General features: G+C 45.2%; 1 protein-coding gene across 1 annotated transcript in view; it reads left to right on the top strand.

The window, feature by feature from the left end:
* The first annotated feature begins 5211 nt into the window (after positions 1 to 5211).
* Positions 5212 to 20661, top strand: part of TTC39C (tetratricopeptide repeat domain 39C) — a 109571-nt gene continuing 94121 nt past the window's right edge. The window contains exon 1 of the mRNA XM_043558472.1: positions 5212 to 5991. Coding sequence (XP_043414407.1) covers positions 5828 to 5991 — 164 coding nt within the window. The 5' untranslated portion in view covers positions 5212 to 5827. The remainder of the gene's footprint in view (positions 5992 to 20661) is intronic.

Below are 20661 nucleotides of genomic sequence, written 5' to 3' on the forward strand. Positions count from 1 at the left end.
ACTGATTGTCTTCATGTTATAAATGGGAAAACGAAGGCTAAAAGAGGTGAAGTAAAATTGCCCTTGGTCGCATAGTTAATGCCCTGCAGCACCAGAATCATAATCTATGATTTAGACTCCTGGCACAATCCCCTTTCCCCCGTATTTCCAACTCACCCCCTTGGTAGCTCAACCTTACCATACAACTTACGTACAGGGGTTGAGTGCCTATTACATGCTCTAGACAGTCTAGGGAATCTGACTACACTTTAAGATTTGGAAACAAATCCACTCTGAGAAGCAAATGTCAGTGCTGCTGCTTCCACCCAAAATAGATTCACATATGTGGTTAGGTGAACAGAAAGGTATCTCTTCCTTTCTCCTTCAGTCAGGGAAAACTGGGATATGCTATTTGTTATCAGTTAATGTAGGAAAGGGTTCATAACATCTTAGCCTAATAAGGCCAGGATGGTCAGTAAGAAGTAAGGTAAAGTTCCATGGGCAGAAGGAAAATCACTTTCTTTTTGAGACAAAGATGGAAATTCCAGATTGAAATTAATCATAGTGGCAAGATAAGTTTGGTTTGAGATGCTCCAGGAGAAAACCCACCAGTGCACCGAATGGAGCCTCCTGTACCTTTTGACACCTTTCCCTGCCCTCATCAATAGATGCTCATTTGCCTCATATCCCAGGGACTCAGCTGACCCAGACCTTGAAATCAGAGACAGCCTCTTTACAGAGCGACAATTAGTGGACAAAGAAGTCATAGACATTCACCATGGGCTGCAAAATGCACAAATCCTGAGAAGGTACCAAGGGAGAGGGAGGCTTGATTATTTCTGTAAGGACCAGGGAGGGTGGCAGATCTGGGGAACAGCCAATATCAGCAAAAAGCAAGGAGGCAGGTTAAATGCAAGGGATGCAGAAGGAAATGCAAAGGAATGGGAAGGAAGAAAGAGAGGGAAAGAGAGAAAACCCCTGTGAGGACCAAGAGAGGAGTGGCACTCCCCACTCAAACACATCCCAATCCAGGATTCGAGTGGGAGGCCTTGCTGTTTGTGCTGCCCAGGGGAGGTAAGCAACTGGGGGAAGGACATGATGCCTCCTTCCCCAGTTGTGTCCCTGAATCTATACAGCAGCAGAGCAATGATCTCACCTCCTGCAAACACCTGCTTAAACCCATAGTATGTCCATCAGGTATATAGTTTGGATAAAAGCAGATGAAGAGGTGCCCAGTCTGAAGGGGATGGCTTCTTGCTGTGTGGTCACCACTGTGGTCTCCAGGGTGGCCTGAGTATCTTGTCAGAGGCATCCACCCACCCTGCTGGAAAAACGGCCAGGTGGATCCCCTTGGGTCTACCACGTGCTCCTCTCCTTAGAAGCCAGCCAGTGACTCCCCCTGTGGGCAGAAAAGGAAGGAATCGGCTGTATAGTTTTACATGCTGACCCTTGACCTAGTTTGCTTTCTAATGAAAAGCAGTTAACTAAATCTTGCCCCACCTTCTGTAGAGTAAAAGGGGTGAGTTTGATAGCAAAGCTAGCATAACAAGAAAACGCAGTGACATTAATTTCCCAGCTCTCCTCCATTTTAGAATTCCACACATTCTGGGAACCTGTATTTATTTCAACTGATAGTGTAGGTTTACAAAAAGATACATTAAGGTATGGTTATTAGCACTACTAAAAAATGTTAATATAATCGAAGCGAACACAACAAAATTTTCTTAAAATATATAGCCTCTTTAAAATTAAAAAAAAAAAAGCGGGGGCGGCTGGGTGGCGCTGTCGGTTAAGCGTCCGACTTCAGCCAGGTCACGATCTCGCGGTCTGTGAGTTCGAGCCCCGCGTCAGGCTCTGGGCTGATGGCTCAGAGCCTGGAGCCTGTTTCCTATTCTGTGTCTCCCTCTCTCTCTGCCCCTCGCCCGTTCATGCTCTGTCTCTCTCTGTCCCAAAAATGAATAAAAACGTTGAAAAAAAATTTTTAAATATATAGCCTCTAGATGTATTTAAAATGTAATTCCAAAAACTCAAAACATGTTTAGAAAGACAAGAGTAAGGAGTGTTATTAGTTGTCCCTCTGACACCCGTTTCCTACCTTCCTTTTCCTCATAGACCTAGAATTTCCCAACCATGGAGTTTGGGTGGAATGGGTCTACCTCCAAATCCCTGGAGGGGGCTCTCATTGATTTATGATCTTGTCTCAATGAACCACTTCCTCCTAACCACATTGATTGGTTCAAGAATGAGCATGTGAAAAAGCACCTGGCCAATGAAATTCAATTAAGGGATTTGGAGTTAAGCATTGAAAAAGGAAGCAGGTAGACCTAGAAAGCTTCCAGCTGTTTGGGGACCAGGAGAGAAGGGCCTAAGTAAGAGCAGGCCCACCAAGTACCAATGTGGCAAAGTGGAGGGGTGGAAAGGTGAAGAAACTGGGTCCAAGTGACAGTTTTGCAGCCCTGGTACAACCTCATTTTGGGGAATCCTTTTCATGAACCAATACATTTACTTTTCTGGGCCATTTGGATCAGATTTTTCTGTTACTTGCAACCAAGGTAATTTACAAAACATCTACCATGTGAAAAGTAAGACATCTAAAACTGCTCACTAATCCTTTGGACTTGGGAGTTTTCATTTTCCCAATGAAATCTCATGAACCACAAACTCATAGGACAATACCCACAGGAGGTGTGTAGAAAGGAAATCAGCTTTCCTCCATCTGAGAGCTTTTCATTTCCTCTCCCTTTCCCTTAGTCTCCTTTTCTCCTCTCTCCTTCGAAAAGGAACACTGGGTAAATCCTATTAGGCTGAAGCCAAATGCACTGCAGACTGCCTTAGTCCTACAAAAGGGTGCAGTGAATCTTAGAATTTCAAGTATAGGGTGCCCTAACATCTTGGTGATCTAGATTTTTCCTTCCTTTTGTAGGTAATACACACCATGACCTCTTAAGTATCCATCATTATCTGCCGTTGCTATATAGTGAAGAAAACACAATCAACCTTAATTACCTGCCTGCCAGCTAAACCTTGGGCAGGTGTCAGTACCAACTACAGCTACCACAGGTATAATTACTGGTTCACGTATTGCCTCTCTTCAGGGTGGTGAGGCCCATTTTGAATCCTCTTTGTATCCCTCATTGTCAAGCAAATATTTGAAAATGTCCGTTTATGATGCAGCTGCTAATCTAATTATGGTATTTGGTTGGATCCAATTTGGCACACATCTGGTGTATATTACAAGGTACAGTTATCCTCTATCCATATCACCTTTTATGGGGTACGGAGCAGTTGCACTGGATCTTGCCCCAATCATTCAACAGCTAAATTTCCTAAGTCTGTGTAACCATTGGTGCTAGGTTTCTGAGACAGATTGCTTTAAATTTGCTCATCCCTTCCCCCACCACATTCTCAGCTGCAGGGCCCCAGATACAACTTGTTAATGCCCACAGGATCATCAATTCCTTGATTTCCCCCTTCAGAAATAGGGACACAGAGAACCTTGCTTGGTTGAACTTGGCTGCCTTTTCCAGTTGGGGGAGGTGGGTACCGGCTATCTGCTAGGTTTGGTATTGCCCTCTTGGCTGCTCTCCCTTGTTGACTAGATTGTTTCAGGGTTAGAGAGGGTAGATGGTTCCACAGATCCAAAGTACAGGAAGCTTATAAGCACTGGGCACGTTGTCAGCTCTGGTTACCACTGGCAATGTGTGACCAGGGAACAGTCTCTGGCAAGAGCCCCATGGCCATTACAGTACCTAGGACTTGCGTTAGATGTCCCTGCCCAGTAAAACACACACACACACACACACACACACACACACACACACACATTAAAGAACACATGGGCAGCTCTGTCAGGATCTGGCACCCAGTGCTGGTTCCATGGAACATAACTCTTAGCATCCATTCTCATGATTAATATTGTTCAAACCTCAAAGAAATGTTACTTGTCTCTTGCTCAATGTCCTAAAAACAAAGGTTACAGGCTATGAATGCCATGTAGAATTGTGGCACTGCTGATATTTGAGACTAACACTATTTTAAATCCAAGAGTACTTGGATTTTTTTTTTTGGATTAAAAAAGCCTGGCAGATTTGTCAAGTCCTTCTCAGATCACATGAATGCAGTGATTCCTGTATTACAAAGTATTGTTCCCCAGAGGTGAGAATCAGCCATTTTCTTCCTTCTTTTGATATTCCAATTTGTGACTCCAGATGTACTCAAGAATTAGCATGGTGTTCTAAGAATTACACATGACAGCTAAGGAATGACAGCAATTCACATTACTCTTAAATGTGTATATATAAATGTGGGAAATACTATATTGGTTTAGATACATACTCTTGTAAGGGATGGCATGCATCACAGAATAAGCGATAGCAACTTGTATGATGAAATAAAATTGTTTTGGTAATATCTTCTGTGGTAATTTATCATATCATGTGACCTCATTATAATGCTGGATGTGATATGTTCCTGAGTTATCTCTAAACCTGAATATCGCTTTACTTTTTAAAAACAATTTCAGTTTTATGCTTCAGCAGAGCAGTTTCTCCAAATTGAAATTAATAAACCACACTCTAAGAACTAGTGATTTAAGAAAGGTGGTCTGACTTGACATTAAGAACATAAATTGATTGCCATAACATATATAGTGACTTTGCTAAAATAAAAGTGAAGAAGACAAATCTATGGAAAAACAAAAATTACTTGTGAATTGTTTGTCTTTATAATATTACCCACGCACACATTATTACCAGCCCACCGTCAGAACAGTCAGACATATGCAATAATGACTAAGTTCTGTCATCTTTGACATTTTACTGATACTCGGTCATATAGTAAACCCTAGCATTATACTTATTTTTCTGTTTCATTGGTTTGAAAGTATAATTGCCAGGGTTATAATAAAAAACACCTGAAGAGCTTAATTGATAAGCTTTAAATATTTAGGTGTACGCCACTTTGGCCTCCATTCGTCCTCTTGCCCCATCTCGCAGATATTGGTGGCAGCCGGAGAAGGTGCGAACCAGGATCCGGGATCCTCTCCGCTCCCGCTCAGCGCTGGGCTCCCGGCTGAAGTCCGGCAGGTGCCCTGGGGCCCCGCCCCCGCCGCCCACCTCCTCGGGGATTGGCTACCTTGGGCTAGGGGGCGGGCCCAAGATCCGTTTAAAGTTGGGGGTCGTGGGCGCCAGCAGTGCTGGGTTTCCTGCGCTGGGGTCAGAGGTGTGAGTGCCGGGTGTGTCCAGGTAGTCTCCAGCCGCGCGCTCTCGCTGCGTCCAAGGCGGAGTTCTTAGTTCCCTTTGCAACCCGTCTGCTTCCGCGCGACCCCCGGCTCGGCTCTTTTGCAAGAAAGAGTCAAAGTCCGGGCCTCGGTGCCTCGCGAGTGTCCGAGCAGGCTGGGCGCGCTGGACCAGGGCGGCTGGGCACGCGTGCGGGCGGGGTGGGGACCCGGGTCGAGAGGGACCCCGGCGGCGTGCGGGGGCTGCAGGAAGCAGGGGCGGCGGCCGCGCGGGCCCCGGCTCGGCGGGGTGAGAGACACCCGGAAACGGATTCCTCTTGGGTGCCCGCGCGAGGCGGGCGTCTCGCAGGGAGCGGGAGGAGCAGGCGGGCGGGCGGCTGCTGAGTAATCCCCGCGGCGGCGGCGGCGGCCTGGGCGCTCACGTCCCCCGCCGCGCTGCAGCCGGCCCGGCTCCTCCCTCCTCCCCCGGCCCGCCCCGCCCCACGCCGCCCCTCCCCCGCCCCGCTCGGCTGCGCGGCGCTCCCGGCAGGTAGAGCCGGGCTCCGGGCGCGCGGGGGCCGCAGCAGCTGCCGCCCCACCTCTCCTCGGCCCTGCGCACAGCCTCGCGCGCCCATGGCCGGCTCGGAGCAGCAGCGGCCGCGGCGGCAGGACGACAGAGACTCGGCCGCGGCGGCGGCGGCGGCGCCCCTGCAGGACGCGGAGCTGGCCCTGGCCGGCATAAACATGCTGCTCAACAACGGCTTCAGGGAGTCGGACCAGCTTTTCAAACAATACAGGTGACCGACGCGCCCAGCTCCCCCGCCCCGGCCACGCGCCCCTCGGGGCCGGCTCGCGCGCTGCAATCCGCCGCGGGCCCCAGAAGCCTCCTCCCCCTCCCGTCGGTCACTAATCCTCCCCGGCCCCGGTGCCCGGGTCGCCTCCCTCGGCCTGCGCTGCAGCCGGCGCTTCTGCGCCTTTGTCACATCGCCCCTTTCCACCCCCGCCCCGTTGTCCTTTCCTTGCGCGGGACCCGCCACCCGTCCCCCCTCGCTCCTGCGGTCTCTCCTCACTTTCTCGCTCCCCGCCCCCCCAGAGGGGCACCCAGTGCTTGTCCGCTTCTCTCTCGCGGGTCGCCTTCCCGCCGCCGGGTCCGGAGCCCGTTGGCTTGGGACCTGGGACCGGATGCGATTGGAGGCAGCTGGGAGCCTCAAACTCGAAGTGTTGTGCCCGAGCAGCCTTTGTGACACGGAGCACACCAGCTGCCTCGTGCCGGGTTCTGGTGCCTCGCGTTACTTTGCATCATCGTGCATCTTAGACGCTTCTCTTGTTTGAAAACAGATACGCGTAACTGCCTGGCAGTGCAGGAATTAAAAAGAAAACTCGGCCGAACTCGGCTTGCGCCCCTCTCTCTGCCTGTCTTCTAGAACTCATTCCTCAAAATGAGTTGCTAATGCCTTTCAAGCGAGCGTGTTTATGATGGACTTGTCTAACTTGAAAAATGGAGGGATTGCAAATATACGTAAGCGTGGAAGGAAGAACACGTGTGCTCAGTTAATTGCTTTCTTAAAATCCGCCTTCTAAAAAATGAAAGAACTGAAACCTGGTTGTCTCCTGCGAGTGGGAGGAGCCTTCAGTTTCATTGGGGACCCAAAGCATCTGCTTTCTGGTTCAGGAAACAAGTTTGTGATTTGCCCAGTCTCAAGGATGTTGATTAGCAGCTTCCCTGTAGGTGTTTAGGAGCCATATGCTTCACACTTCTTAAGACCTGAGTGGCTTGGTAGGAATAAGGGACCGATGTGTGTCCGTGGTTAAGAGCCACAGTCTGTGAGAGGAAGGATACAGTCAGGTATCTGACGTCAGGCACCTGATGTTTTCACACTTCACGGACTGGTTGTTCTATGGTTGGGCTTTCACTTCTTAATGGCAAAGCAGATATCTCACAACAATAAACTTTATGCTAAAGATAGTTTACCGTTAGATCACTTTTTAAATAAAAAATCTGAAAGTGGAAACATCTTCTTGGCTTTACTCAGGACCCTTTGTTTTTAAAACGTACCAGTCTGATTTCAGTCTGAGAATGTACATTTTTTAAAAAAATGTATGATTGACATAGTGCTCTGATTTTTTTTTTTTTTTTTTTTTTTTTTTTTTTTTTAAGGACTACCAGTTTGTGGTGTAGGAGAGGGCTGGGGAAAGCCTGAGTCAAGTTTACTCCTTAGCTGCTGCTGATCAAGATACAGTGCTTGCATATTTCAATACTTATTGCTTTGAAATGTTCTGTTACTGGTTTTAGTCATCTTTTTTTCCCCCAAACGTTTTTAGTGTACTTAAATAGTACTTGTAGGTTCTGGTATATTGAAAGCATTAAATAAGGCAAAAATACTGTTACCCAGACAATTTTATGTGTTCCTAGCAGAGGGCAGATTCTGAGTGATAGGAAATTTATTTTTTTCACAGAAACAGATATGCACCTAGAAAACAGTTCCTCTGTGGGTGAGTGTGTTGGGGGTGGAGGAGGGGGAAGGTGTCCAGGGAAGATTTACAGTATATAGACAGGAGCTGTCTACTCGGGTTTTGAAATAGGAATTGAAAATGAAAACAGAAACTATTGTAGTCTTTTTCTTGCCAGGCATGGTGCTGGGCTCATTCCTTTATATTCTTACTATTCTAGAGACAACAAAAAGGTGAGCTGGATTTTTATCATGCTAATTTTATTACGAGGGGCTTGAGTCTCTGTTTAGCAAGGACCAGGACACAAGCACAGTGGTTCTAAATCAGGGCTCTTTTCCTTATCTCATTTGGCCTGTCTCACTAAAATTATTATACAGTTGACTGTTGAATAACAGGGGTTTGAACTGCATGGGTCTACTTCTATGTGGATTTTTTTAATACTGTAAGTATATTTTCACTTCTTGTGATTTTTCTTAACATTTTTCCCCCTCTAGCTTACTTTGCTACAAGAATACAGTACGTAACACATAGAATATGCAAAATATTGGCTATCAGTAAGGCTTCTGGTCAGTGGTTTTGCTACTAGCAGTTAAGCTTTCAGGGAGTCAGAAGTTACATATGGATTTTTGACTGCACAGGGGTTTGATGCCCCTGACCCCCAACATCGTTCAAGGGTCAACTGTATTTTGATTTGCCCTCTGACCTTATTTTCCAGAAATTTAAGCTTTTGAAGGGCTGGACAGTGGTAGCATTCTCCCATCAGCTTTCCCTTGAATCATCCATTTTGTGATGTGGGAAAGCCTTGCACGCTTGCCACTTCCCACATGTGCTGCTGATCCAGATTTTAGAGAACACAATTGTGTACAGGTGTGGTTGTGGACCAGCGTCCTGCAACCAAGGTGGTAACTGTAGTTTTGCCACTTTTCTAGGTGCTGACTCAAAATTTGCTTCCTATAAAATGGGAGTAGCGCACATCATAATGTGGTCGTTAGTATTAAAAATAATCCATGGTAGCTGGCATGGTGTAAGCTCTCAGTAAACACGAGCTAGCTTTATACTTGATGCCTTCTCCACAACTGTGTCTTCTTTTCTTTTTTCTTTTTTTATGCTTTTTTATTTTTGAGAGAGAGAAAGAGAGTGTGAGCAGGAGAGGGGCAGAGACAGAGGGAGACACAGAATCTGAAGCAGGCTCCAGGCTCTGAACTGTCAGCACAGAGCCTGGTGCGGGGCTCGAACCCATAAACCTTGAGATCGTGACCTGAACCAAAGTATGACGCTTAACCGACCAAGCCACCCAGCCACCCTGTGCTTCCTTCTTGATGACATAGTTTGAGTAGAGGGAAAAATGTCCTGTATGCAGATAACTTTTATATTTAAGGTTAGCCTCACATAGTGCATATGAGAGATTTAGATCCTACTATGTTAGTGGAAAACTGCTGTTCCAAAGTTGAATGGCCTGCTGGAAAACTCAGCAGTGACTTTATTGTAAGTATTCCAGGAGTACCTCCAGCTGCTCTTTCCAGAGCAATTTGGTTTTCTCCTTTGTTAGGATTATGTTGTCACAGAAGACCATCCTTTCCCTACAAGTAAACCTTCCAAGATCCTACCATGGTTTAACAAGACCATTTTGTATCTGGTGTAACAATGTTCTTAAGGTCGTTTTCTCATGCTACGTTACTGGGATGATAAAAGTTTCAGCAACAGCTATGGAATGAGAAATGGTTACTTCATAGAAAACGATTATCATGAAGGCCATTCTGAATTAGTCGAAAGTCTGGATTGTGTCATTTAGATATCACAGATCCAGGAATTAGAAATAAATGCACAGTAGAGCCTGTCTTTTGAGCTGTAAGAGGCTCCTAGTTGGTTTTCAAAGTGTAACTGTTACTTCCATTGTAACGCTAGTAATAATGTAACAAGGTGCCCTGTTGTTGGTGCTGAGACCCCATCTGTGCACGCAGGAGATGTGTTCCCAGAGGTGGAGGCAGATGGATGCTGCCGTGGGCCCTTTCTGCTTTGAGCCTAAAGACATAACTTTGTACCTTCGTGATACTGACCACCTGAAATCAAATTCCTGTTGTTCATCTTTGGGCTTGGTGATCTCGTGCAGCAGTGCTCACTAGCCACCCTCCCCACACACCACTCTTTTTTTTTTTTTTTTTTTTAACGTTTATTTATTTTTGAGACAGACAGAGCATGGACGGGAGAGGGGCAGAGAGAGAGGGAGACACAGAATCGGAAACAGGCTCCAGGCTCTGAGCCATCAGCCCAGAGCCTGATGCGGGGCTCGAACTCACGGACCGCGAGATCGTGACCTGGCTGAAGTCGGATGCTTAACCGACTGCGCCACCCAGGCGCCCCCACACCACTCTTAACTGATGTTCACATGTGTGACACACACTGAAACCTGTAGGTATTGAGACACGATAGGTTAGGTGATCCTTACATGAACAAGAACAGGCACTAGATATCAGGTGTTGCGGGGTAGGTACAATGGTGTGGAGGCTAGGGGGCGTAGCCATGGCCTGCTTCTCTGACCTGTAGGTGTGAAGGACAGCAACTTGTAATCCAGCTGGAAGGACACTTTTGTAAGGGAACTGCTGTCTGAGCATGATGATGGGGGAGGAGGAGTTCAGGGGGGAGGGAAATGTGACAGGAGGTGGGGTGGAAAGGGAAGCCTAGGAAATAGTGAAAAGCCCACATGGGAATGTGAAATGGGTGAGCCCTGCGAGCTAGCTGATCAATATTAGGTCATCCTGTTTGATGGCTTATTCTGTATTTGTTATTTTTTCAGATCACTGGTTAGTCCGTGTTTCCTGTGAGTCGGCGCTCACAGGTTACTTTGCTGCTAGTGGTCTGGGCAACTCCCATTTTATAATGACCGTGTTCCTCATTGCGGCCCTCACGTCCATGATAAACTCTTGACATCCTTTTCTGCTTTTGGCTTGCAGTGTTACTTTTTTACTGTCAGGAGAGGTGAAGCATATTGAGATAGGAGGAAGACAGGAGACATCTGGGGCTCCTGGCCAAAATGAAATTTGTAGCTTTCATTTCACAGGTGGGACATTTCCCCCCCCTCCTCCCCTTGGTACCATCATCTCCTGCTTTAACTTCTGGTGTTATTTCTGACTTTAAAACACCTGTGTTCTTAGCCTGCCAACACTACCACTAATTCCTGGCTGTAGGTGTTATTAGAAAGTATTATTAAAAAATCATTGTCCGTTAAAACAAGCATATAGTGTTTATAAGGAATGTTCATTGAGCATAAATATGCATACATTTGGATTTGTTATAGAATTTGTAAATGGTTGTATTATGGAGTACATTTTTGTTTTTTAAATTATAAAAATGGCAAAAATTTACTAAAAAGGCAAGAAAAATTCGTGGTAAGGTAATATGTTTACGTTTAAAATGAAAGTATGGATCCTAAATTGTCTAACATCTTTTACGGCACCCATGACAAAGCCATATGACCTGTGTCTTATTTGTGAGCATGTTGATTAAAGTCGGTCTTGCTATAGAGATGTATCCATATAATACAGAGGTTGCCAAGTATGGCCCGTGGGCCAGATCTGGCCAGCTGTTTTTGTAAATAAAGTTTGATTGGGACACAACCACTCTCACTTGATTATGTATTTTCTGTGGCTGCTTGTGCAGTACAGCAGCAGTAATGAATAGCTGTGACCATATGGCCTAGAAAGCCTAAAATATTTATGGTCTGGTCCTTTATAGAAAAAACAAAACAAAAACAAAACCATGACTGACCCCTGGTACAAACCAGAGTTCTGTCTGGAAAAACTCAAAAGCCTCTGTAAGAAACCTGGGCCGGCAGGGACCTGAGCCTGAGCCCAAAACTGGGGTAGGTACATTAGAGGACAGGAAGAGCTTGTAGGCCACCTGTGTTTTCTGCATGATCTGGCTGTTCTCAGACAACAGCATGTTCGTACCTTGCTGCTAGAGTTTATGGAGAATCCATAGTTGTAGAAATTAAGAAAAGGAGAAGCAATGAAAAGCAGAAATGGGGTAAGGGAACTGGCAGGAAAGACAGGAAACTCCTCTGTTGCGTTTTTTCCATCCTCAACTTAGGGCTGTGTTTTGTTTTGTTTTTCAAACACTCATTCACCCCCGCCCCCCCCCCCCCCCCAATTATTGTACTTTCTAGAAAGGTTCCAATTAAATATTCATTTTAATTGGGATTCTTTTAAAAATGTAACTGTAGACTAATGGGAGAACCTATATGTAGGAAATCACCAGAAAAAGTGAATATTCTGTGAGTATAATATAGGTATATATATATGTGTATATATACACACACACACATTTATATCCACAAAGTTAAAGATATAAACCTTAAAAGAATCTGTGTTCGGAGTCCTGCATACTGCATTAATAAGTAGTTTGGGGAGATTGCCTGCTCCTAGTTGGGGGACTTACACTCACTGAAATTAAGTTTTGTGTTTTTCTTTATTTGAGAGAGAAAGCGAGGAGGAGAGGGAGAGAGAGAATACCAAGTAGGCTCCACATTGTCAACGCAGAGCCTGATGCAGGGCTTGAACCCAAGAACTGTGAGCTTGTGGCTTGAGCCCAAATCAAGAATTGGACATTGAACCAGCTGAGCCACCCAGGTCCTCTGAGAGAGAAAGAATATTGAAGCATAGAACACTTTCTGTTCTAGTTACATGAAACCACTTGTAGATCCCCAAACATACCATATTTAAGACGTCCAGATCTTTTTGCTCAGGTTGTTGTAGCTCCATTTTTCATACCCTAGTCTCCTTTGCCAGGATCCCTCTCCTTACCCAGCAACAGCAGTGGAACTTTGAAGAGGCTAATACTGAGAAGAGCTTTAGAGGAGAATATAAAGGATGTACAGAAAGTAGATGGCTGGGCAGCAGAGAATTCCCCTCTTATGTCAAAACTTTGCCTAGTGCCACATCTACCCTGGGAGAGGGGCTGGGGTTGGGTGGGGGGCTCTGCCCTTGGTCTCATACCTTTTCCACCACTTACTCTGTTCCCTGAATTCTTAATATACTGTTCATCCAGGACATAGGTCCAATTTGGAATTGAATTGCCTTTGTGGGCAAACATGGGAATACAGTCACCACTTGAAGCCTTTTTATGTTGGGAGGGGGGATGCATTCCAGTTTTTGAATAAGGGACTTTGTTGCATTTTTTAAAATTGAGGTATAATTGACATGTTAATTTCAGGTATACAACATAAATGACATTTGTACCTATTATGAAATGATCACTACAATAAGTATGCTTGACATGCCTCACCATACATAATTACAAAAAAATACCTTTGTGTAGAACTAGCCACAAATTTGGTGTGTCAGAGGAGAAAGTCAAAACTGCCCAGCAGCTGATTTGGAGATTGAAATAAGGGCTTTTCTTTGTGTGTAAAGGTGGTTGATGGTTTGCCATTTCAGTGCTTTTCCCTAGCTAAGATTGCTTTCTGCATCTCTTCCTCCTTGCTCAAGAATTTCAGAACACAAGAAATACACATATACAACAGGTAGTTACTCCTGTCTTACAGGAAGATGATCCGTTATTACAGAGTAAACCCCTACTCTGTCTACTGTTTGTGGGACAGCGAAGGTGAGAAGCTGGTCCTTTGAGGAGGTATTGCTTTACTTAATATCTTTCAGTCTGCCTCAGAAATGGTCCCTTTAATACTTTGTCTTGTCCACAGCTGTGATGTCTGTGAAATCACTGGTTTAGGTGGCTTACTTTCACCTAGTGGTTAATAGTAGATGGTGCGGACTGTATGCCAGGCCACACATCAGTCCTGGAATGTTCTTCTTTATTTGATCCTCCTGCAGCGCTGTGAGGGTGCTCTTGTTATCTCCTTCTCACAGGGGCTGCAGGGGGGGAAGCACAGTTACTCTGGATGACCTGCCCAAGCTTCCACAGTTGAGTGGGAGAGCTGGGTGCAAACCCAGGCCAGCAGGTGCCAGAGTCTGTGTATTTGACTGCTACACTATACTACCACTCTTCTTAACCTTTACAGTATGAAATGCTCACCTGTGTGCTCTAAGGTCATTTTGGGGCGACATCCCAGCAATATGCGAACCACCCTAACATGACAGGCTGCCAGGGGGCAAGGAGTCTCCCGAAGCTATCGACACTTTGTGGCTCCCAGTCTTCTATAGGATAAAGGTCCCAGCTGGGCATAGATGTCCTCTCATCTGGCCTGTCCGCTTCACTGACTCTTCCCTCATTCCCCTCCCCACTTGTGCTGGGGTATTTTGTATCCTCTAACTTGTTCTGACTTCCCCAAGATACAGCTCGGATGTCTGTGAAGAGATGGTTTGAGGCCTCAGCGCCCCCATAGGCTCCTTCCATCCCTTTCTTCACTGGTGATGGCTGGACACTGTTTGCACAGCTACCTCTCTGGTATGAGCGAACTAAGTAGAGAGAGGTGGACTCCCTGGTCAGGGATTCCTGGCCTTCCTAAAGTCGCTGGAGTAACGTGAAGTCCAAGAGGTCTTCTGGGCATATCCGCATCCCTTTATTTGCCAGTCAGCAAGTGTAGCCCAGGGGTCATGCTCTTTAGGAGCTCTGGAAGCTCGATTACTCAGCCCCCTCCCCATGCTGATGTATGCCGGGCACGTATCCTGACTCAGTGCAGGTGCTCTAGAGCAATACCGGTGCCCCCGGAATTGACACACTGCTTCTCAGAACCAGAGAACAGAACTCCTGTCTGGCCTGTCAGCCTCTTTCCTTTGGTGCATTCAGGCTGCCCGGTGCTTCGTGTAGGGCAATAGGGAGCAAAGCTGCCACTGAGCACACGCTGGCCTTGACAGGTGCAGTCAGAAGGAAGGAGGAGTGCTCTGATGAAGTGGCCCTGGGGGGCGGGGGGCGTGGCAGCTCTGGGGATTGCCGTCCTCTGACTGAGCTGTCCTCTGCTCAGTGTTGTGTGTGGCTAAGAGGCAGCCTATGCTAAGCGGCCAGTCCTTTGTTGTCTTTTATCAGTCACCTCCAAGGCTCTGGGATACCCTTGGTGGGGGGGAGGGGTGGCATGACATGTTCCAGTGATACTTGCCTCTTAGGCAGGAGAAGGCAGGAATCTAGCTTCCCTAATCCCAAATCCCTGTCCTGAATTTCAGGAAGAACTGGTCTTGGGAAGAACTTGGTGGCTGGGAGCAGAGGCTCTCAACTGTATCAGATCTGATGCCCTCTTTTTGTAATATATTGTAATTCCCCTCCTGTGATCCTAAAATAAAATTGGCAGATGACATGACCTGTTCACAGTGTCTAAAGGTCCATAGAATGCCCAAATGCTATTCTAAAGGAGAAGAAAAAATTCATAATATAAAAATTGCATGTATTTTAAAATATAAATGGTCACTACTCTTTCATCAGATGAAGTTAGGTGCTCGCGCCTGTGTGTGAGGACTACCTTTGGATTTAAGAAAAGATCAGAAGTCATTCCATAGAAAAATGAGAGAGAGCTGGTGCACTTTGAAATAAAAGAGGTGGGGAAATACCTTCACTGAAGTAGGGATAATATGTCCACTCCAAAAACACTGTTGAAGTTGAGCAAGCAAGGAAGTGCGACATTTTCGCAATGAGCTAGGCTGCCTGTGTCAGGGTAGCATCAAAATCATTGGTTTCCTGCGCTGGGACATGGGATGTGTGCTGACAGCGTGTCTCAGAAAATAGGTCTCCTGTCTTTAAATCCGTCGCCAAGCCAAGTGCTTTGGAAACCAAACCTGTAACAGCGGTCTAGGATGAGAGGATGAATTAAAAAGGCTTATAGGGAAGTTGAGGCGAGAATAAGGGGGTGAGGACAGTATGAGAGTAAGAATAAAACCCCAAATAATTTCTCTATTCACTTTTTGTGATGAAACTCCATATGGTACAAATTTCGAATATAGGATGGCAAAAATGAAATCTATTAGTGAAAATAATTGGTATCCAGTATTTCGTGGCTCTTTAAAAATTTGTTTGGCTTTAAACGTATTTAAAGGAGCTTTCAAAATCCCTGCTCCATTTGGCATGAGGTGGCCACACATGCTGGCTGGTGTCGCTGGTGTGTCCCGTGCCACAAGCCGTGTTGCTGTTGGTGACATACTTCTCTAAAATTGTGAGTAAATCTTGATCAACGGTATATTTAAACAGTGCCCGCATGACTTTGTACTTCATTGCCAATGGAAGTAGGGTTCAAAAGTTGTTGAGAAGTTGTGCAGGACATGGGACAAGGTCCAGGACTCTCCCACGTTGCAGGGTGTCTTACATCCATGGCCCATTCCACTGTTGTCACTGTGTTGCCCCCAAATGTCCCTGTGGATTTCCGAAACCCCTCTATTGAGAGGCACTGAGCTTGGGGGCATGAGGCTCAAGACAAGGTTTGGTCTCTGCAGCTGGAATCTTGAGGCTGCAGGGAGCAGCACAAGGGTGAGGTCTTTCTGGTGACAGGAGGAGAAGGGCTGCCCAGGCTGCTGTTGCTGCTGCTGAAGGAGTGTGGTGAATAAGGCGGGTCCTCCATTGCATCTGTGACAGAGCTCCGGGTGGGGTGCGTCCAGTGCTGGGCCCCACGCATTACTACTCCTATACACCGGCTTTTCCAGATCTCTCTCTTCCTCTCCCTCCTGCCCCACGCCTGCTTCTAGGGCCCAGAGAGCTCCAGGAAGGGCTCTTAGAACTGGTTCTTCTGTCTCCCGCCATGTGGGTGGAGAACCCCTTCTCTTCTTGTCACTGTGGGGCTAGCTTGCAGGACCCGTGTCTTTGCATCCTTAGGTGACTTTTTTTCAGAGCCCTAGTCTGTCTTCCCTGTCCCCACTCAAGTCTTCTTAATTTTTAATCTCCGGGTATAAACTGGCGCATGGGTCCACATCCTTCTCATGGAGTGAGCAAGCTTTTTGCTAAGTAGGTTACACACACACACACACACAGGCCAAATCCCCAGGAATCAGGACACAGTTACCCCAAAGTTACACAGCCAAGGAGATGACAAAGTGATTCTTCTCAATTGGGAGGAAATAGGGCAGAATGCTTCATGATGATTTTCTGTTCCATTGTGCTTAGAAGCAGCAAGCAGAAAACACCCACATATAGCATTTCATCTCTGATAGGGTGCCTCCATACACAGATGTAGAACTTCTCCCGTCCCACCCTCAACTGTGATGTCAGCTGCATCCCGTAATACATGTTTACATGTTAGTTCAACCTGTTCTTCAGTTCTTGATGGCACCATCCTGTTCCTTGCTGGGTGGGGCTCCAGGAAACTTGAGTCTGGGCATGATGTGTCTGTCTCTGAGTTCCTACAGTTCACGACCATGATTTGCTGCCTTTCCCACGTCAGCCTTCTTGCCATCTAGATAGAGGCCTTTTGCTTTGTAATAGTGCTTTCTTGCCTCCTGTAGCAGCCCTCCAAGTTTTACTTCAAGTAGATCACTCCTCCAAAAGTAACCATCACCAGATAAAGAGATTTTTAAATGTTTGTATCATTTTATCTTTATCACAAGTAAAAGTTTTGGTGCTATTCTAACAGGACAGAGAATGAGGGAAAATGATGTTTTGTATCTGAATCCAAGTTGAATTTGCTAAATGACAGAGATTCAGGTTTTGAGAAACAGTTGGATTAAACTAAAATCCATGCTGCTTGACCTCTTTAGGATTTCTCCTGGTATAATGAGTCACTCTCAAGGCTTCAAGTGTTTCTTCCCCCTCCCCATTCTGAACAGTGAATTGCAGAACCTCAGGTTGTGTATTGTCAGCTGATCTCTGGAGCAAGAAAGGACTTTATCTTTGCTTCTGGTAAATCATGCTCACCTTCTTTATTTATGTCTCAAAGAAGCAGGTTGAATTCAGCTGCATGCTTGTGACTCTGGAACTATCCAAGGTGAGGATGAGGCTGCTTTTTTGTAGGCCTGCAGTTGTTGGAGTAATTGGGTTTCTCCCTTTCCTTTGCGTTATAGCAAAGTGTGCACCAGTTTTATTGCCCAGGAAAGAGTTTTGTTGATATCTAGAATGTCATTTGCTTCAGCTGTTGACCACAAAGATCCAAATGTTTTTTGGTTATTTATTGACTGATTGATGAGACACTCATTACTCTGAATTATCAAAATCACACATTGAGCAAGAAATGATTTCTTTTCACGTAGTGCAGAAAAAGGGAGAAGGGCCATGAGAGAGGGGCCATGGCTGTCTAAAGTCTTAGCCAAGGGACCTGTCATGTTGGAATTCTTAAGAAGTTCTTGTTCTGGTGAAATTGCTAATGTAAAAATGGCAAGAAATGAAAGAATGGTTTGGGTGTTTTTCTGTAGCCCCTGTGTGGCATCTCAGATCTGGGCTTAAGCTGATAAGAGAGTTGTCTCTAACTTGAAATTGTGAGTTTTTCTCTCGATAGAAGAATGTTGGATTTTATTTTAGAGTGAAATAAAACCAGGCCTCATCAGAGCTTTCTGTGTAAGCCTACATTTATAGTTAAGGAAGCTTATGAATAATGAAGGAAACACAAATGAAATTTTCTTGGCCTGTGTTCTTCTAAAAACTAAAGGAAAAATATAGGTTCCCTGGTGAGAGACCCACAATTCCATATGAAGTTCAGTGTTGTTTACTAAGACCTATTTTACTAAAAGTTTATTATGAAGAATATGCCTCTAGTTTCACTTTGAAGTCTTTGAGTAATAGAGAAATCTGAAATTTCGAATTGATCATATAAAATAGTATTTGAATTGCTTGTATAAACAGCTGTGTTTAATCTTCAATTAAAGTATTCATGCAGTGTGTGGATTATTGACACACATAATAACAGGGACCCTATTATAATTCAAAGATGAGAAAATAAAACATGTTGAGCAATTATGTTATTTTAAAGATAACCCCTGTTGGAGGATTGGTTGGAAAGGCTTCTTAGGTAATCGATAAAAATTTTTTGGGTGATCTCTTTGGAAGTTGCTAATGATGCTGGTCAGCCTGATACTGGTATAGAATGGAGATGATTGAGTTATCTATTTGTGTGATTTATGATGGAGAAGGAGCTAATGCTAATGAGTTAGGAAGATATTTGATACACATTAATGACAAAATTAGGAAAACTAAAAAAAGTTGACTTTATTTAGCCCGAAGAGTTATTTTCAGAATAGATCAGTAACTCTAAATGAGCATCAGGCCTTAGCAATAAATGAATACGAATTAGCAAAGCTAGAGAGGAATCGGAATAAAGTTAAAAGTATTACAGTCTTGTAATCATACAACAGTCTTGGTTTTTGCTTGCGTTACTGTGCAGGCAAATGGTAATCAAGTGGTAATCAAGTGGGTAATCAATGCTTACTGTTAATGCGCACTGTGTCACGTGCATTTCACCCTTAATCCTAATTCTCTGCACAGCCTTGAGGATAAATAGTAGTGTTATCACTTTGCATGCGACAACGGGAAGGCTAACAGAACACAAGTTAAAAAGATGGTGAGTGGAAGATCTGAGCCCATCCCCAGAGTGTATGCTATTCCCCTGCTTTCTCCGAAAGAGTCCTCTTGTTATTGTTTAGCATTACCCAGCAGTATTGCAGTCCCCTTGTTTAGCTTGGTGGTCTCCTGCACGTTTGGTCTTCTCGTGCTCCACTTGAAACAAGGTTATACATACCAGAAGTCTAGAAGGCTCTCTTGGCACCTCCTCTGTCTTATCCTCTGTGTTTCTCTTGCCATTCACTTCTCTTCTTTTCCACCACCAGCACCTAGTTAGTGCAAGCCTCCTCTGACTTAGATCATTGCAGTAACCCAGCTGTCTTCCTCATAACCCCTGTTCCTTCTGCACCTCTCACCATAGTGATCTTTTCAGTGTGTGAGTCTAATTATGTTGCCTCTGTGCTAGGCTGAAATTGGTTCTCCAAAACAGTATCTGTGTCTTAATCCCTGGAATGTCAGAGTATTACCTTATATAGCACCCCCCCCCAAAGGAAAAGTCTTTGAAAAGATATGATGAAGTTAAAGATTTAAGATGGCAGGATCACCCAGCTGTATCTCTAATCCATCCAGATTAGATCGATGCGCTCATATCCTTATAAGAGAGCAGCAGGGGGAGATTTTACACACAGGAGAAGCTGATAGGAAAACAGAGCAGAGAGAAAATTTGAAGATGCTTATGGCTACCATAAGCCCAGGAATGCAGTGGTCACCAGTACCACACCACACTACTGCTGCAGTAGCTGGGGAATGGATTCTCCCCTAATGCTTCCAGAGGGAGTGCAGACCTGCCACCAGCTTACCTCAGCCCGAGGAAACTGATTTCAGGCTTCTGGCCTCCAGAATTGGGAGAGAGAAATTTCTGTTGTTGTAAGCCACCAGGTTGGTGGTAAGTTGTTACAGCAGCCCCAGGAAACGAATACAGCCTACCACAGGAACTCTGTGGCGTGGCTTGGCCCTGCTCGGTTGGTCCCTTGACCATCTACTGCCTAATCTTTTTTTTTTCTTCTATTTTCAATATTGTCCTTGTGTTCCTTGTAGGTTGTAGCTGTACAAAGCCCAGTGAGCTCATCCTGTGAAATAGACTCATAGCTCTGTTTTTCATCTGACGCTTTATCTAAAAATGAAAAGTAAAATTGCTTTAAATTGACAGTGATTTCGGTCTTAACAAGCTGTAGAATCTATATTAACCTTTATTTAAAATATCAATACTTTGCCAAGTTTTATCCTTCTATAGCCTCTTCTTGCATTGCTGTGCTGTTGCTCTACTCTTTGACCTCTAACCACCATGGTCTTCAGATTCGTGAAGCTTCTCTACAAATCCTGTTCCTTTCCTCTGGTCGTCTTATCTCAGTTTGTAATTATACAGAGATAGCACTTGCTTTGCTTGGTTCTGATCTGTATGGGTTTCAGTTACCAGAGTTTAGTTAAGTAAGACCAGATAACAGGGCTCAGATTTCAGTTACCCCATGTTTGAACTGTGAGTAACGGTATACACAAGCTGCTGGCTCTTCAGCCTGCAAGTCCTCGCATGTATAACAGATACACGTCATGGTCAGTGACCATGCCACTTCTGTCAGAGTCTGCCTGTGTTGTTGGTCACT

Source organism: Prionailurus bengalensis, chromosome D3 (genome assembly GCF_016509475.1).
Source record: "Prionailurus bengalensis isolate Pbe53 chromosome D3, Fcat_Pben_1.1_paternal_pri, whole genome shotgun sequence".
Classification (NCBI taxonomy): Eukaryota; Metazoa; Chordata; class Mammalia; order Carnivora; family Felidae; genus Prionailurus; species Prionailurus bengalensis.